The 18,256-nt window shown below is 47.4% G+C and overlaps 1 protein-coding gene across 3 annotated transcripts in view; it reads left to right on the forward strand.

The window, feature by feature from the left end:
* ASAP2 (ArfGAP with SH3 domain, ankyrin repeat and PH domain 2) overlaps positions 1-18,256 on the forward strand; it is a 154,126-nt gene that overhangs the window by 45,936 nt on the left and 89,934 nt on the right. For all 3 annotated transcript variants that reach the window (XM_065928560.1, XM_065928561.1, XM_065928562.1), the window contains exon 2: positions 1,040-1,112. In XM_065928560.1, coding sequence (XP_065784632.1) covers positions 1,040-1,112 — 73 coding nt within the window. The remainder of the gene's footprint in view (positions 1-1,039; positions 1,113-18,256) is intronic.

Genomic DNA, 18,256 nt, shown 5'->3' on the forward strand with positions numbered 1-18,256 from the left:
TCTGTTTTTAGCATCCAGCAAAAAATAGTCATTGCTGCGTTAGAACTAGGACTTACGAAGCAGGTATTGAAAAGGGCTTCCCTGGTGGCTCAGTGGTAAAGAATCCACCTGCCAAGCAGGAGATGTGGGCTCAGTCCCTGGATCAGGAAGATCCCCTAAAGAAGGGAATGGCTACCCACTCTTGCCTGAAGAATCCTATGGACTGAGGAGCCTGGTGGGCTCAAGTCCATGGGGTCACAGTAGTCAGACACAGCTGAGCAACTGAGCTCACGTTGAAAATGGCTTCAAGAGGAGATTCAGGAAAGCCGGATGTCCAGAATCTGTCTCTCCGGGGAGAGGTGTGCTCTGTGTAAGATAATCCGTCACTGTACTTTTTTGATCAAACTCAAAATGAGTAACGTACTGTTATTGATTATCTACTGTATACCAGGCATTAGGCTAGCTACTTCCCTGCAGGTGTGCATTTAGTCGTCTTAAAAGCCATGTGTTTGGTGTCCCTGTCCCGGTTTACAAATGCTTTTTCTCTCCCATCACAACAAAAAGTGACACCCCTTGCTCTTCGTTGGGATAAAGGGACATTTTACCCCTGTGTCTTTTGTGATTAAAACTCCAGGTATGATTCGCCATTGAACAAATTTTGTTTGAGCCCTTACTACGTGCCAGGCATCGTAACAGCTGAACACACCTATGATGTGGTGGGTGGTCCAGGCCCTGGCAGGCTGGCACGTCCCCGGGCCTGGCTGGTTCACAGGGATAAACTGAGGGTTGGTGGAAGCAGAGTTGGTCCAAGTTGACTCACTACACTGTGGGAGGCCAGTATCCAGCGGGCACAGCGATCAGAGACAACTCAGAGCCTTCAGGTGGATGAGGGCGTGGAAAGACGGTGGCTTTTAGGGACCACCTGCTTCCCTACCACACTGAGCCCTGGTCCCAGGGAGGTGGCCCCAGACCAGCCTCCCCGTGGCTCTCATGTGGCTCTTCTCTGTAGCTGTGATCTAAGATCAGGCCCGTGTTAATGAGTACATTCTCTGTATTTTAGGCCTTGGACGTGGACCGGATGGTTCTCTACAAAATGAAGAAATCCGTGAAAGCAATAAATATCTCCGGGCTGGGTGAGTATGCGTTCTTTCCTAGTCTTCTATGTGGACAATTTTGTATTCTCAGTCTGGATATCATAATGTTAATTACCGTGAGTGACTAATCAACCAGACTTCTTTTTCTGGGTGTACAAATTAGAGAGAGAGGTGAGCTGGGATGTGTCATTCTTAGGAGCGTGTGTGTTTCCTGTCCTCTGAAGCGCAGTTGAGTTTCCCGTGATCGCCCTGTGTGAACAGCTTTGTCAGACTGGTTAAGGGATGGACTCATTTCTGCCTCTGTAGTTTGGCTTCTGCTGTGTGTTAATTACTCCAGATGCCCTTTCCATTTTCTCTCTTACCTGTCTTGTCTGGAAAGAAAATAAATAAAAAAGTATAATCAGCTAATTTGATTGTAATAATATTTAATCTAGACTTCATTATATGTTAAAAATTAAAAAAAAAAAAATGGAACTTTTGACCTAAAAATGACGGGCTGCACGTATGTGGCAGGTTTGCTACATGCACAGGACTTTACAAATGATAGAAAATGTCTTTTAAGTCATTAAGCGACTGTGAAGTTACACTCAGAAGGAAGATGGCAGCCTTGGGGGACCAGCAGTTGTGAGGAATCCTGAGGAGGTGGGAGCAGGGCTGATGGTGGGCAGAGAGAAGGGCTGGCTGGTGGGAGACAAACCCCGCTGCTGAGGGTGGCAGGTGCCCCGGGGGTGCCTACAGGCGGTGGCCTGGGAGGGGAGGGGCCCGGGCTACGCCCCCGGGAGCACCACGTTGTGCCCGTCACCGTCGTGGTCCCTCCCTTCAGGGAAGCCGGTGACTGGAGCAGAGGGCAGGGTGTGCTGCTGGTGGTGTGGTGTCAGGAGGAGGGCTGTGAGGCCTTCTGGAAGCGCAGGTCCCACGTGACACCCCCATCCCCCAGTTCAAATGCAGGTGACCCTCGTGGGTCCCACGTGACACCCCCGTCCCCCTGTTCAAATGCAGGTGACCCTCGTGGGCCCCACGTGACATCCCCGTCCCTGAGCTCAAATGCAGGTGACCCTTGCACAATGCTGGTTTGAACTGTGCAGGTCCACCTACACGTGGATATTTTTCAGTAGCAGATTCGAATAAGGTCCATGGTTGGTTGAATCTGAGGATATGGAGGAACCATGGGTATAGAGGGCTGGCTATAAATTATACCCTGATTAATCCCCGCCTTATTCAAGAGTCACCTGTATAACAGACTCACAGACTCAGAGAACAAACTTATGGTTTCCATAGCGGGCAGATGGGGGAAGAGACAGGGAGTTTGGGATGGACATGTACAGAATGCCATAAAGACATTAAAAAAGAGTCCCCGTCGTGTGAGCACAACTCTGTTAGCTGCTCTATCTCTCCTCCAGTGAGGGCGGTGCAGACCAAGACAGTGAAGAAGAGTAGGTTTCAGCTGCAAAGATGATACTGCAGTTGAGAATAGCCAAGTATATTTAGGAACAGATTTAACAAAAGATACATAAGAAACTGACATTGAAAACTCCAAAACGCTGCTGACAGAAAGAGGTATATGGTGTGTGTGGGGGTTGGAAGACAATATTGTTAAGATGTCATTGCTTCCCAAATTGATGTTCCTATTCAACACAATCCTAATCAAAACGTCAGCAGGGGAACTGACAAGCTGATTCTAAAATTTAACAAATGCCGCCGAAACAGTCGAATATCTACATGGGAACAAGGGAGCCATGACCCTCTCCCATCCCTTACACAAAATATTAATTTGAAATGGATCACAGATTTAAATATAAAAGCTAAACCTAAAAACTTCCTGAAGAACACAGGAGGATATCTTTGCACCCTGGGGTAGGCAAAAGTTTCTTGGGTAGGGCAAAGAAAGCTATAAACAAAGAAAAAGAATGGATAGACTTCATCAAAATGAAAATCTAACTTACTCAGATAGTATCAAGAATAGCCTAACAGTTGAAGAGAAGCTGAAAAACTCATACTTGACGAAACAGATTTAATAAGGCAATCAAAGCAAGACTTTTCAGTAAGAATGAATGATTTGGATTCTTCAAGGGGCTAGGGAGGTTATTAAATTGTTGAAATGGGCAAGTTCTAGTGAAAAAGAACTGGTAAAAGGCTTGGAAGTTTTGTTTTTTTTTTAAAACAACTTGTTGAAATGAAAACTAAAATTTGATAAATGGCAAGCTACACACATAGGAAGACAGAATTAGTGGGACCCCATGTTATGTGAACACCAGGAGCTGAACAGATGGACACTGTGAAGTAAAAATTAAGAGCCAACGAAAATAGATTCAAAGGAGTCAACATTAGCATCCACCTAAAAGGAGCTCCAGAAGAGGGAAAAGAGAGTAGAAAGAGGGGGATTTTTTTTAATTGATAGCTGAAAAAAAAGTCCCTGGAACTAAAGAAAGATTTCAGATCTCAGATTTAGAGAGTCCACTAAATTCTCAGGGAAACAAGTTTTATATAAATGTGTGTATACTAATATTCACATGTACATATATATATATGGGTGGCTATGTGTGCATATCTCAAGACTTGTCCTCCTGTCATGACATCAAGGATAAAGAGAAAATTAAAAATTTACCAAGATGGGGAGGAAAGCTTATCCATAGGGAAAAATATTTGTTGAGGAAAATAGGCTAAAAATGAATGTTGCAGAGTTTTGACTTTATAGATATTTCTCCTCCCTTTATTTTGCATACTTTATATGTTGTAATTATATTGATGTTAAGATGATTAGACAGGTGTTAATTGTTTACGACAGGTGCCCAATGAATGTGAAATAAGTTTAGGAAAGCCAAGAAGAGCTGGGAGTTAGGTTCCCCACTGAGCTGATCCCCCCACTAAATTGGAAAGCTTTTTGGGCCCGGAGTTTGTGGCATGGGGCTGCTGTGCCCTGGAGCAAGCACTCAGCATCTTTTAGCCCTGGCTTCCTTGTCTCTGAAATAGTGCATTTAGGTTCGGATGCCGGTCAGTGGTTCTCAGCCGGAGTGGTTTGCCACCATCAACACAACACACACACATTGACAACTGAAGAATGTGTGTGTGTATGCGTTTCGTGCATGCACACTCACTCTTGGTACCTAGCATTAGAGGCCAGGGATGCTGCAGAAGGTCTTGTGATACAGGACAGCCCCCAGCAAAGAATTATCTGGTCCCAAATGTCAGTAATGCAAACCTGAGAAACCCCCGTCTAGATCCTCATGGTCCTCTACAGCTCTCTTTAAATTTATTTTATTGAAGTACAGTTGATTAACAATGTTGTGTTAAATTCTATGCAGCAAAGTGACTCAGGTATACGTATATACACATACTTTTCCATGTTTTTTTTTCCATTATGGTTTACCACAGGATACTGAGTGTAGTTTTTCCCTGTGCTATCCAGTGGGACCTTGTTGTTTATCCTCTACAGCTTTTTAAAAACAAGCAACAAAAGAAAAACAAAACCACCACCATGCTTAGCTTGCCAATACGTGGATATTAACTGATTACCTGACAACCCCTGATTTTATGGAAGAAGGAAGTGGCGTTTTCAGTGACTAACACCTAACTGGAAGTAAACATGTTGGGAAATTTTTATTAATTTTCTTTCTCTTTAAAAGTAAACGTCAAAAACAAGTGTATAAAGCTTCCTCCACTTACTAGAGCCCTGACATTTGCTGAAACAAGGGTTTTTCAATATCTAAAAAGGTGGTCAACCCCGAAAAAAGCATTTTTCCTGGTTAAAGTTGGGGGTAGACAAAGAGAATAATGATCGTCTTATGTTTTTGAATGTTTCTGTGTACCTTGGGTGTTCTATACCTTCATACTCATCTTTGCAACACATGGTCCTCGTTTTACAAAGAGGACGCTGAGGGCAAAGGTTGCAGGTGTTCTCTGGATGCTTCTGGAGCTCAGCCTCCTGCCAGCAGGGCTGTGATCAGTGGCCCCTCTGCTGCAAGGCTGCCACTGTTGACCCTGGCAGGCTGTCTTCCAGACATCAAGAAACCACTAAGAGATGGATGTCAGTTTCTTTGACAAACAGCAGATTGCAAAAAGTATCTTAAGAGATTTTTTAAAAATTGTGTTCACTAATAAACGTTTGAGTTAATCATTTAAAGCTTGTGTAAAAGGGATATTTCATAGTCTGATTAGGTTCAAAAGTGCACTTGAAGTCCTGTGTTGAGAACTTGTTCTGATCAAAAGTAACATGAAGTCACATGCACACATTGTCTGTGTGGCCGCTGCCTGCCTTGAGAAAGGATTTCCCATGGCTCCTGATGCTGGCCCGGGGCCCGGCAGGGCAGCTTTTCAGCAGACAAGCATTAGGAGGGGGAGGTGTGTGCAGTTTGGCGTCCGGACGCTGCCTGTATGAATTGAACTCCACTGGCGGCTGATGCACCTTTCTGACCTGTACTGCGGAACACATGCCTTAAACCTCATTTCTCTACCTGCCCCCCAGAGTCATTTTCTAAAACACGACTTGGTGATGTCGCTTCTGTGCTCACAACTCTGCAGTGTCTCTTGTGTGTCCACATTGATGTTTGTGAAGTTCCAAAGCTTGAGAGAAATGAGGAAGGACACGCTTCTGTGGGCTCCAAAAATTTTAGGGAAATTGGACCGAAGCACGGGTGACAGGTTTCTCTTCCTGTGAAACTAGCCCAAAAGGGTAACATGCTAGAGTGGATTGTGAGGGAGAACTGGTCTTAACCTTTTCCAAATTCATTTGCCTATGAAACTGCTGCCACCTCCCTGGACCTGCCCCTACCTCGAGCCTCAGCCTAGTCAACACGGCAGGAGTCCAGACGCGATCCCAGCTCCTGGCATCCCCTGGGCCCTGGATACCTGTGCAGAGTTCCTCCTGCCTCTCCGCGCCCTTCTTTGTGCACATGCAGCTCTCCGTGTGCCCCCACGTGCCACACTTTGTGTCCTCTTTCCTCAGCACACGCTCTTCCAGCTGCTTGAAATGCCATTTTGCCACTTGGTCGGAGGGGAAACTGAGGCTTCAGGAGGTTGAGCCGTTTGCCTGGAATTTTGACATGGCATTCTGGGCTCCAGCCTGTTCTTTCTGAAGCACTGCGCAGAGCAGGCTGACCGTCAGCCCGACCTTGCGGGGAGGGGGGCCTCTATTTTTGTCGCCTTTTACCCATCTTTCATCATGCCAAGTTTGAGTTATTATAAGGTTGTGAGTCTCAATTTTTTTCTTTTTAAAGCCAGAGTACTGATCCTGGAATCTTTATTTCAGTGCAAGTGTCGTCTCCTTCAGTCACCCGAGGAAACCCTGTACCTTCTCATGTGAGCTGCTGACATAGTTCACAGCATTTCGGATCTCTTCTCTAGCACATTTTCTTGATTATATTTAGTGGGGGGATTTAAGGATAGATTAAACCATTTTAGAACTAGATGTCAGAAGTAAGCCAGGCAGATTTAGTAAGGGTTTGAGCTGCTAGCGACGAATTGGTTAGGAGCGTTGTAACTACCGTCCTTCTGGCTCTGAAGACAGTTCCAGGAGGAGTCACCGTAGTGGTTTGATCATTCTTGTTGTTGTTCAGTCACTAAGCCCTGTCCAACTCTTTGTGACCCCATGAACTGCAGCACGCCAGGCTTCCCTGTCCTTCAGTCTCCCAGAGTCTGCTCAAATTCATGTCCATTGAGTCGACGATGTCATCCAACCATCTCATCCTCTGTCATCCCCTTCTCCTCCTGCCCTCAATCTTTCCCAGCATCAGGATCTTTTCTAGCAAGTCAACTCTTTGCATCAGGTGGCCAAAATATAGGAACTTCAACATCTATCCTTCCAATGAATTTTCAGAGTTGATTTCCTTAGGCAGATAGGAAGAATGCTCATTTTATGTACTATCAGAAGAACAGTGAAGATAATTTAGTATTTATGCCTCACACTGCCGTATACTTTTTCCTATCTCATGTTCCTTAGTTTATGTGCCAGAGGAACTTCTCTGCCAAGTTTCATGGTTGGTGGTGGGTTGGCCCCATCCAACCTGAGGGCTCTCCCAGACTGGCCGGTGCCTCCTGCTGCAGGAGCGTGTCATCTCCATGTCTGCGTCCTAGCACACTGTGTCCTGAGTGGCCCTGCTCCTGGTCTGTCCACACGCTCTCCTGTCCCAGGCCTGCCCAGCCTTTCGCATCCAGCTGGGACCTGACACGGTACTGGCCTCCTTTCACTCTTTTGTATTAGTATCCCACGGCCGCTGTAATTACCACAGGGTGCCTTAAAATGACAATGATTTATCTTTCAGTTCTGGAGATCAGGAGTCCAAGCTGATCTCACCAGGCTGAAATCACGGTGTGAGCTGGCTTTTTTCCCGAAGGCAGGGAGGTTTCCCTACCCTTTCCGGCTTTTAGAGACCCCTGCGATCCTCCGCTCGTGGCCTCCTTCCATCTTCAGAGCCAGCCACGGCTGGTGCAGGCTTTCTCACGCTCCATCACTGTCTCCATCTGCCCAGGGCTGCCATAACAGTGCCACCAGCTGGGGGGCTTAAACCTCAGACATTTGTCTCACAATTCTGGAGCCTGGAAGGCCAAGGTCAGGGTGCCAATGTGCTCATGTTCTCGTGAAGGTTCCCTTCCTGGCTTGCACATGGTCATCTCCGCATGTGGTGGAGAGATGGAGAGTGTAGGTGTGCTAGAGCTGGTGGGCTCTCTGGTGTCTCTTTTTATTAGTATAAGGACACTAATCCCATCTTGAGGCCCTGTCCCCCTGACCACATCTAAACCTAATCACTTCCCAAAGGACTGGCCCCCGAGTATCATCAAACTGGGGGTTCTGGCTTTGGGGGTGGGGGAGCGGCTCATGGCTCAGTCCCCGGCAACACTGCCTCTTCCCTCGTCCCATGATTACGCTGGGGGAGCCCACCAGGATGATCCCGGATAAGCCTCCCTGCTCAGCTGAGCTGATTAACAACTCCATCTGCAACCTCAGATGGCAGCACACCCTACCGCCCCCCTCTCCAAGGATTAGGAGGTGGATGTCTTTGTGGGGGAGGAGACAGTGTTCTGCTGACCACACTTCTCTGAATTGTGAGTTTTGAGGTCAAAACTGAAAGAGACTCTAATATGCAGCCTCTGTTCACTCTTTAAATCTTGCTGTTTATTGTTCCCTAAGAGTTTTATGTCTCTTGATCTTTGCCCTCCGATTAGATGACAAGCCCTTAGGTTCGTGACCCATTCTGAGAGGCAGTGTGGTTTAATAGGTATCAGAATCCTGAAGGCCAAGTGGGTGGTGCCTCTCAGAAAGTCACCGGGAGTGTCGTTTACTATTCTGAGCCTCAGTTGCCGCACTTGTAAAATGAGAATGTTAATATTTCATAGGCCTGTTAGTGACAGCGAGCCGAGGTAACACGGAAAAGTGAGAGACGTGGTTCTGGACACAAACAGTGAGGCAGGTGCAAATGTACTTCTTGTGTGTTCCTTGCAGTGGCCAGCATGGAGGCTGGCAGATACGCAGTACGTGCTGGTAATACTCATTTGTATATTGTTATGGTTTTCCTATAGGTTCTTACACTGTCCTCTTAGTGCAGTAGAGATAAACTTATAATCCTGCTTTTCTAAAATCCTTTTTTAAAATTGGAGTATAGTTGCTTTATATCCCGTATCAGTTTCTGCTGTACAGCAGAGTGGGCAATTTAGATCGACAGATTGCTTCCTTGAAATGAATGTGGGTTTAATTAATAAGGGCTACCCAGGTGGCTCAGGTGGTAAAGAATCTGCCCACCACGTGGGAGACCTGGGTCATATGTATACATATATCCCCTCTTTTTTGGATTTCCTTCCCATTTAGGTCACTGCAGAGCATTAAGTAGAGTTTAAGCTTGCGGTTTTAGCCGTAAACAAGATTTATGTAGATTTGTGTATGTAGAAGGGGAGGCAGTTGAGATGTCTTGGAGCAACCAGCTGTGTTATTTACAGCCTGTGAGCAAAGAATAGTTTTTAGCACTGAGTGCATGTCTACCCAGTAACCTCAGGATTGCCTCTTGGCCTGCAAAAGCTTTTAATATTTCTCTCTGCCCCTGTTTCAGGGCAGTGGTTCTGACATATGAAGGTGCCCTTGCAGGTCTTGTTAAAAAGCCCAGGCTGCTGGTCTCTGCCTTCAGAAGCTTCTGGCTCAGTAGGTCCAGGATGGGGCCTGAGTATTTTCCACCTGAATGAGTTCCCAGGTGATGCTGAAGCTGCTGGTCTTGAGAATATGCCCCACCCCCACTTTAAACATTGGACCATGTCCCCATATGTGCAAAACAATAATTTTCTTGCACAATAACAAATGTATTTACTCCCAGTTTCCAAAAGGATAACAACATAGCTAGATGTATTTTCTAGATTATCTTGTGTACAGGTTTACAAAAGCAGTTACTATGATGATTTGTTGAGAAACTGTTTCCACAGTTATTTTTCCCACCTACAATAGACTGCTATCTGACTTCTTAAAAAGAAAAAAGCAGTTCATATTTATTCTAATCGTTTCGTGGTCTAGACTTTCACAATCTCTTTCTCAGCTCTTAGGTGCTTTTTCCCCCCTGGGAAGTTGATGCCACCATTTTTCAGCTGTTTGACATATCTGTGGGTGGAAAATTCATCTTTATCAAAAAGGAAGCAGCAAAAGATTTTCATTTTCACTTCTCTAGAATTACTCTAGCTTAAAAGCTTGATGGAGCTATTTTTACCAAGAGTGAGATATTCCTTCTTTACCCTTAGTCTGAACATCCAAGAGAAATTGGCACATCCTTGAAATGAAAAATACAAAGAAAGAAATGCTAATTTTTCTTCAGACCCTTATCATCTACTACCTACAAAAGAAAATGAGAGTTCAACTTTGTTTCTCCCTGTTATTTGCAATGCTAAAAAGAATGTGGCTGTTAACACAGAGAATTATTTCTATTACCATATCATAATTAGGATAGAACAATTCAAAAATATATGTACTTATTTAGGAAGTGAAATGTAATGTGCATTAAGCAGGTACTATATCTGGCATGATTTTCTACCTGTTACATGAGAAAATAAATGATAATCCTCAGTGTATGTCAAGAATGAGGTGAAACTGGTATTCTGTTACTTTGTGCAGCATTGAGAACTGGAGCATGGAGTTTTTAGAAAGAAATTTGGCCATGCATATCCAGAAGAAAGGGAAGCACTGAGTCATTGGAAAAGACCCTGATACTGGGAAAGATTGAAGACAAAAGGAGAGAAGGGTGGCAGAGGATGAGATGGTTAGATAGCATCAGTGAGTCAGTGAACATGAATTTGAGCAAACTCCAGGAGATAGTGAAGGACAGGGAAGCCTGGTGTGCTGCATGGAGTCACAAAGAGTCAGACACAACTTCGTGACTGAACAACAACTACATCAAGAAAAATAAAATCATTTTTGGGGAAAGGCACAAAGGTGCTACTTGCATTATCAAAGTGAAAAACTGAAAGCCTCCTATAACTAAGTCAGAGTATAGCTCCTTGATGGAATAATGGTTCTATAGCAATTTGAAGAAAAATGCTTATGGTGAAACTTTCAGACAGTAAAACTGAGGCTACAAAATATGTGTATACCATTATTTGTGATTAAAAAAAGATTGTAACACCTGATGATAAAGCGAAGAAAGTACATCTGTTGAAGTACTTTTATAAATTTAAGAATGGAAACAATAATAGTCTGACACTCATATAAAGTGTCGTTTATAGGCCAAACCCTCTTCTGAATAAATACAGTGAATCCTCACACTGTGAGTTAGGTACCGTCAGTAACTCCATTGTGGATAAGGTCCCTGAGCCATAGGGGAGTGACTGACCCAGGGCCATCCAGCTGGCAGTTACAGGAGCTAGATTCAAAAGCAGGTCTGCTTTCCAGGCTCTCCTGTAACCATGGCAACCTGGAGACACCGCCTGGGGCACAGGGGTGATGGGGTGCCAGGGGGGAAACAGGGGCATTACAGGGGCAGTCATTCCATGGGGGCGTCCTAGACCTCATCCGGCTGAGCTGGAGCAGCTCTGATGAAAAACCTCCTGGTGGTATGGTTGGTCACACGTTCACTGTGAGCCCGCATGTGATCGGCGTGCCAGAGGTGAGCACAAGTGACCTTTGGGAAGTGTGTAGGTAGTGGCCCCACTGTTGAGTTGTTAGAGCAGCTCTCTAAGAGGAGACCCACATGAGAGCCAAAACCCCATGGTGGTGATGGGGGGGACGTGAGAAGGACCTGGGACGTCTTCACTTGCAGGGGCCCATATGCAGGGAGCAGAAGGTGCATCTGAAGGCTTTCTCGGAATGAGGAAGTGAGAGGATTCCCTGCTCCTCTTTCTGGGGTAGTTTCAAGACAGCAGGTTTTGACTCAGGTCTGAGAGAGAAGTTAGCTGGGGAGGTCAGCCCCGGGGTGAGCTGGTCATCGAAAGGGCTCCGGCAGAGAGAAGACTAGTGGGTGGCCCGGTGTCTCTACGGCAGTTTAAGGGGGAGCTGGAGTCATGGACGCGAAGACCTTGAGGTGTCTTCCAGGGGCGAGGCTCTGAGCTCCTAGTTGTCTCTTCTCTGCTGGTTAAAAACAGTGACTGGAATTTAGATGGCTAATTTGTGGAATCCCAGCAACTGTGATCAACATGTTAATCATAGGATAGTGCGTCTGAAGGAAGGCTGAGATCTGTGACTTAATGTCCCAAGTATTAACATGAATCATATGTGGTTTGTACGTAATCAGGTATGATCACACATAATTAAATATGATTAACATGGTCATATTTTGGGGGTAGGGAATTTATGCTGATCTAGGCTAGGTCTTTTTTACCTGGTGTGTTAGTTCTATGGATAGGCCTAAAGGATCCGTGCGTCCCAAAATTTGTATGAAAAATTATGTCAGGATACCTTTTCCTGAAGAGATAATCTACAATGTTCTACTAATTTTTATTGTACGTCATCCAGTCCCTTGGACTGCAAGGAGATCAAACCCGTCAGTCCTAAAGGAAATCAACTCTGAATATTCATTGGAAGGAGCTGAAGCTGAAACTCCAGTACTTTGGCCACCTGATGCGAAGAGCCGACTCATTAGAAAAGACCCTGAGGCTGGGAAGGATTGAAGGCAGGAGGAGAAGGGGACAACAGAGGATCAGATGGTTGGATGGCATCACAGACTCAATAGATGTGAGTTTGAACAAGCTCCAAAAGATGGTGAAGGACAGGGAAGCCTGGCGAGCTGCAGTCCATGGGGTCACAGAGTCAGACATGCAAAGAGCGACTGAACAACATCCGATGGATAGGTCTCGGTTTCTCGCCCCCTCCCCACCTCCCCCACGCTGGGTGTGCTGCTGCCCAAGTGTTATACAGAGGTGACTGGGGTTGTGTTCAGTTAGTTGCACAGACTCCAAGTGTCATTTTTTAATTTTTATTTAACTGTTTACTTAACTGCACCACTCATCATGCGAGATTGTAGTTCCCCAACTAGGAATTAAACCGACCCTTCCACTGGTCCACCAGGGAAGTCCCCCCAGGTGTCATTTTTGTCGTCATTAATATAGGGCAGGATCAAAAGATATCAGGTGATCACAGACAACAGTTGACACATTTTAATAGCTCACACTGTGACCTTCTGAACTGATTATTGGCTTCCTGTGCCAGACATCCGCAGCGGTGACATCCAAAGGTCTCCATAATGTCAGAGGGGACACCCCAGGGAAGTCTTGATGGAAATGAGTTCCCTGTGAAGTTTTGAAAGTAGGAGGGGCCCGGCGTGTTGGAGAGACCAGAGAAGTGGGAAGACCCAGGGGCGAGGCCGTCTCTCCAGATGCCTGTGCGCCTGGCTTGAGTGGGACCCAGAGGGCTTCTGGGAGAGGACAGGCGTTCTCACCAAACCCTCCTGGTGGCAGGTGCTTGTGGCTCATCAGAGACGATGCAGGTACTCAGGCCAGCTTGCAGAGGCTGCGTCTGTCATGTCAGCTGGTCCAGGAGAAGCTGGTACAGAAAGACGGATTCTGGTCATCTCAGAGGCACAGAGCCAGGGTCAGTAAGCCATTGTAGCTGGCATTTCTGATTTCTCTCTTTTATTTATTCCTTGCATTGTTATCTGATGATAAAGATAATATGAGCTTAGTTTAGAGCATTAAAAAAAATCCAGAAAAGCAGTGGATCAAAGTCAGGGTCCGGTGCATGCCCGCCTCTCTGAGATGGGAGGGGCTGGGCTGAACTCCTAGTCTGAGGTTCCCAGGCTGTGACCCTGGCCAGTCAGAACTGCCCCCTGGCCCCCTCAGTCTGTCCCCTCCTCCAAGAAATGTCCCCTCGAGGAGGACACAGCGATACATAGGAAAGCACCTGGCTTGCATCGGCTGCCAGGTACTGAGCACCTGCTCTTTTAACACCACCTTAGCATTTTGATGTTCTTTCCTTTCAGCCTTTTGCCTACGTTTTACATTTTTTAAAAACTGAGATGAGGTATATAGCATTTAAAAAAAATTGAGATGAAATATATAGTTCTGTGTCCTGCCTTTTTTTAACTTGGCATTCTATCCCGACCATATTCCTACATCATGATGTTGAAAGCTTACATAATATTCCATTTTATAAGAGATACTCTTAACCATTTCCATATCGTTGGAGCTTCATGCAGTTTCAGCTTATCAGTGGTTCCCTATGTACATCTCTAAGCACTGGATTATTTCTTTAGGATAAGTTTCTAGAAATGAGAGGGAATGACAGACCACGTTTGGAAAGCTTTTCATGCAGATTACCAAATTGTGAATGGAAAGATTGTTATCTGGGATGACTCCAGAAATAAAAGTTCTAAAAATGGTTTTCTCCCTTGGGGTGTTCACAGGGTTGAGATTCTGTTAAGCAGAGGGGATTATCTTTGACTCTGGGAAATTGCTTTCCCATGTGCTGTTGGCCGAGAGTCAGATCTGAAACCAGGCGACCTGCAGGGCCCATGGCTTGAGGGGAAGTGGCCCGGCCTCCTTGCCGTTGAGTTGTGCAGGTTCTCCTGGTGATAGAGTTGTGGCTCACATTTGAATGTTAATCATCCTCTAGGTAGGGTTTTTATAAAGCCACGACTGTAGAGAATGTATTTCTCTCCTAAAATGCACCCTTGGTGGAGCTGTCTGCATGGGTGCTGGGTGTGTGCAGTGTCTGCTTGGGTTCGCTTCCGCCTGACCCATGAGTGGCCGGTGGGCTGGAGGGTCCCAGTCAAGGGGAGACCGTCAGGCTGCCTTCCCCCACCCCCACCCCCATTTCTGTCTGGTCAGGGCTCTTGGAACTGTGGGTCACCGGTGCGTGTGCTTGGCCTGGAAGATTATAGCACGTCCTCGTGTTAGCCTAGAGCTGGGAAGAGTGACTATGTGATGAGCAAATGAAGAAACGTTTCCCTGCGTGCTTGGGGGGCTTGGGAGGACTGGGCACTGGGAAAGCTGAGTTCTAGTTCTCTAGCTGCATCAAACTAGCTTGTGTGAAGCTGAGCAAGTCAGCGCCCTCTCTGAGTTTTGATGTCCTGGTCTGTGCAGAGGGCGTCTCTGTCCTGGGTTTCTTTTCAGGGTCCTCCAGACTGTCAAGACCCCAGGAGTGGCCCCGGCTGGGTGGGACAGTGAGCCCAGTGCTCTCCTGAGATGGCCTTGCGTCAGGGGTTGGGTGCCGGCGGGCACTTGCAGACTGGGACAGCGGTCACAGCCTCTGCTCACACGGGACCCCTCGGCCATTCCCCTGGGGTCAGTACCTTCCTGTTCCTGCTCGTCTCTCTTGAAATTCCTACCTGACCTGCAGCCCCAGCTCAAACGTCCCCTTCTTGATGTCACTGAATCCCTGGTCCCAGGATGTTGCAGGCCATCACACATGGCTTGGTGCATCTGTCCCAGGACGTAGGTCACACGTGTCTCTGTCACACTGTCACAGCCCAGCGAGGGGCAGACACTCCCAGAGGTGTGAATGTGGTGGAGGTGAGTTGGCTGCAAGACCCTTCTTGTCCTTTGGTAGCACTAGACAGGCGATTGGCTTCCCCGACATGCTGTGGTCCATCCAGTGGGAGTAAAAAGGCTGCCTTTTTTCCTTCTGGATCCAACATTTTGCTTGAACGGCATGCACTGCGCCTCCTCCTCGGTATCAGTTTTTAAACTGACATAATCAAGTAAACTAAAAGGCACACAGCAAGGCCCAACTTTTACCCCTAAACACACCGTGTGCGCCTGTTTGCTGGCCTCATGGCAGCTCTTCATGCAAGAGTCTCTGATTGCGCCCTCTTTGACGGATTGGTGGAGGATCTGACCTTGGTGCAATGAGCTGCAGGAAGTGGGAGGGCTGCTGGCCGGGGGAGAACTGGAGTCTCATCTGCTGTGGTCTCAGGGATTCACATTCTCATCCTCCCAAGCCCCTCCTGCATTGGAGTTTCTTGGCCCTGGATCATGAATGAGAACCAGAGTGGAAGATGCAGCTGAGCAAGGAGGAGGTGGGGGAGTGAGCTCTTCTGAGAGGGACAGGCTTCACAGTGCTCTAAATAGGAGATGAGAGACCCAGGTTGGGCTCTTTCCAGAAACTTGATTCCCAAGCCATTTATTTTAGGTTCCTATTTTAAATTTAGTTTTGGCAAAAGAAAAATAAAGCAGCTCAACGACTTTCTCTAGTAGGAACATCTCAAACTTTGGGTGATGTAGACCAGTAGGCCAGACAGACAATACGTTATGTGTGAAGAGTTTACTGTCCTGATGGTGGGCACCAGGCCCAGCTGTTTCAGGGAGACCCAGAAACGCACAGGCTGTGGTCATTTTTCAAGAAGCTTTTAAAGTGTGTTTGCAAGAAGAGAAATTGGTCTTAAAAACCCCAACTAGATCAGTGTGAAGAGGTTTCCGTTGACCTAAGCTGGGACAGTTTTGCGCATCAGAAAATAGTGATTGCAGTGGATCAGAATGCTTTAAATATAAGTACGTGAGGTGATGGTGACAGTGATGGTCCAGAACACTCATTAATCACCATCGGGGTTGCTGGGATCAGCACATTATTTTGAAGGTTTAAAAGGGAAAGAATTTTTATTTAAAAAAGTGACCTATAGCAGGTGGTCAGTTAAAAGGCCCAGAAGGAGGAATGAAAGGAAGTGCGTCTGTCCTTCCTGGCCTCGCTGGCTGTTGTCATCTGTGCCGGGTTGGTCGATCACCCCTGGAGAGCAGGCAGCATCCTTTCTCCCAAGGTTGTCCCAGGCTGGGGGCAGCCTGCATGAATAGAGGATGGACTTGACCCCTGACCCACCTCCTTGTGTGATCTCGGGCAGATCATATAGGCCCTCTGAACCCTACTTCACTCAGCAGATAACAAGGGATGCTGCAGCTGGTACCATGTAGTGTCATTAGGTTTAATTGAACCAAAGGCTTGTGGGCCCCTTAATAGCCTTGACTGAAAACTGACACCCCCTCTCCCCCCTCACCCAGAGCAGCTGTGAGGGTCCAGGCGTGTTATGAAGGCAGCCGAGGTGACTGTAGCCTCCGAGTTCCTGTCTGTCTCAACGGGGGCAGGGGGGGTGGCAATGGTGACATCAGCCCCAGACATCTGCTGGTGGCCGCCACACCCTTGCAGAACCACACAGAATTGCCCACGTCTTGACCACTGGTTTTGAAATAGTTACAAAACGGTGTGTGGTTTGAAAGGACCTGCCCTTCACTGTTGACCACGTGTTCTAGAATTATAGAGCAAAGGAGGGGTAACCGATCCGTCTCTGAAATGGAGTTTAAAAAATCTAAAACTTGCCTGCCTTTGGCTTTGGCAAGGTAAGCTATTTTTAGAATGGACCGCACAGCAGGGAGACCTCGAATGGGCTTTGGGGTCAGGCAGACTCGGGTTTGCACCCTTGCTCAGCCACTTTCTGCCTTGCTTCCGTGGACAGCTTCCTTGACCTCCTTGAGCCCCAGTTTCCTTTCAGCATTGTGAGAAGTCATGCATGTCAGGTGTAAGTTGTTGAGGTCTGGAAGAACTGTGGATGTCATCTTTGCTCAACGTAGATGACACCTGTGCTGCTGTTAACCATTGTCATGGCTGGTGGGCGTGTGCTGGGTGTGGGTGAGCGGGATCCTCCCCTCATCCTTTGATTCTTACCTTCTCCTTGTGAGTGTCTCATAGCGGGTCTTTGTCCTCCACGTGGCCCTGACTCTAGCCCCGTGAGAGTAAATGCATTGTGCTCCCTTGTCTGTGTTTACTGGGAGGCACAGACTCCAAGGTCTGGACCTGCTAAGGGCTCTTCCAGCGCTTCCGCCTGTTCAGCACAACGGGGGTGGTGGTGGTGGTGGTGGTGGTGGTGGTGTGTGTGTGTGTGTGTGTGTGTTGCTGAGTATAGTCTCAGAAAGAAAGTGAAACTCGCTCAGTGTGTGTGTGTGTGTGTGTGTGTTGCTGAGTATAGTCTCAGAAAGAAAGTGAAACTCGCTCAGTTGTGTACGACTCTTTGTGACCCCATGGACTGTAGCCCACTAGGCTCCTCCATCCATGGGGTTTTCCAGGCAAGAGTACTGAAGTGGGTTGCATTTCCTTCTCCAGGGGATCTTCCTGACCCAGGGATTGAACCCGGGTCTCCCACATTGCAGGCAAATGCTTTACCGTCTGAGCCACCAGGGAAGCCCAGAAATACATATAATGCATCCAGAACTCTCAGGCTCTTTTCTAGCATAGAAGATAGTCATAATAGAAAGAAGGAAAAGGACCGAAGTGGTGGAGTTAGTGTTCTCTTGTCTTTGTTAGATACTCAGGGGAATTCCGTAAGGCACCCACATGCCCCCAATGAAAGTCGAGGGCGCAGTGCCCGCTGGCAGGGTGGGTGGGCGGGAGCACCGTCAGTGGATCCTGGGGTCCAGCTCAGACCCAGGGCCGCCTTCCATGAGCACGTGTCCCCTGTGGGTCCCAGCGCTGCTGACGGTGGTCCCGTTTCCCTGAGGAGGACTTTGGGGGGGGCCACAGGCGGTTTTTCAGGATCCGTTCTTTGGCGAAGGAGCTGCAGCACGGGGCCTTCTGTGGTCACCTGGCAGCCCTGGGCCGTCCTCCTTGTGGGGCAGCAGTCTGGAGACGTGGCTGACCTTGGCAAGTGTGGTTCACGTGCAGGCTGACACGCCCGCCCACCTGCCCTTTTACACCTGTAGAGTCGTGTCACGTTTCTGACTGGAGCCATGGAGGAGCGGAATGCAAGTGTCCATGCCAGCAGGCTGTTTTATCACAGACTGGCGAGTTCATTTAAAAATGCTGGCCC

Source organism: Muntiacus reevesi, chromosome 3 (assembly GCF_963930625.1).
Source record: "Muntiacus reevesi chromosome 3, mMunRee1.1, whole genome shotgun sequence".
In the NCBI taxonomy this organism is placed as follows: domain Eukaryota; kingdom Metazoa; phylum Chordata; class Mammalia; order Artiodactyla; family Cervidae; genus Muntiacus; species Muntiacus reevesi.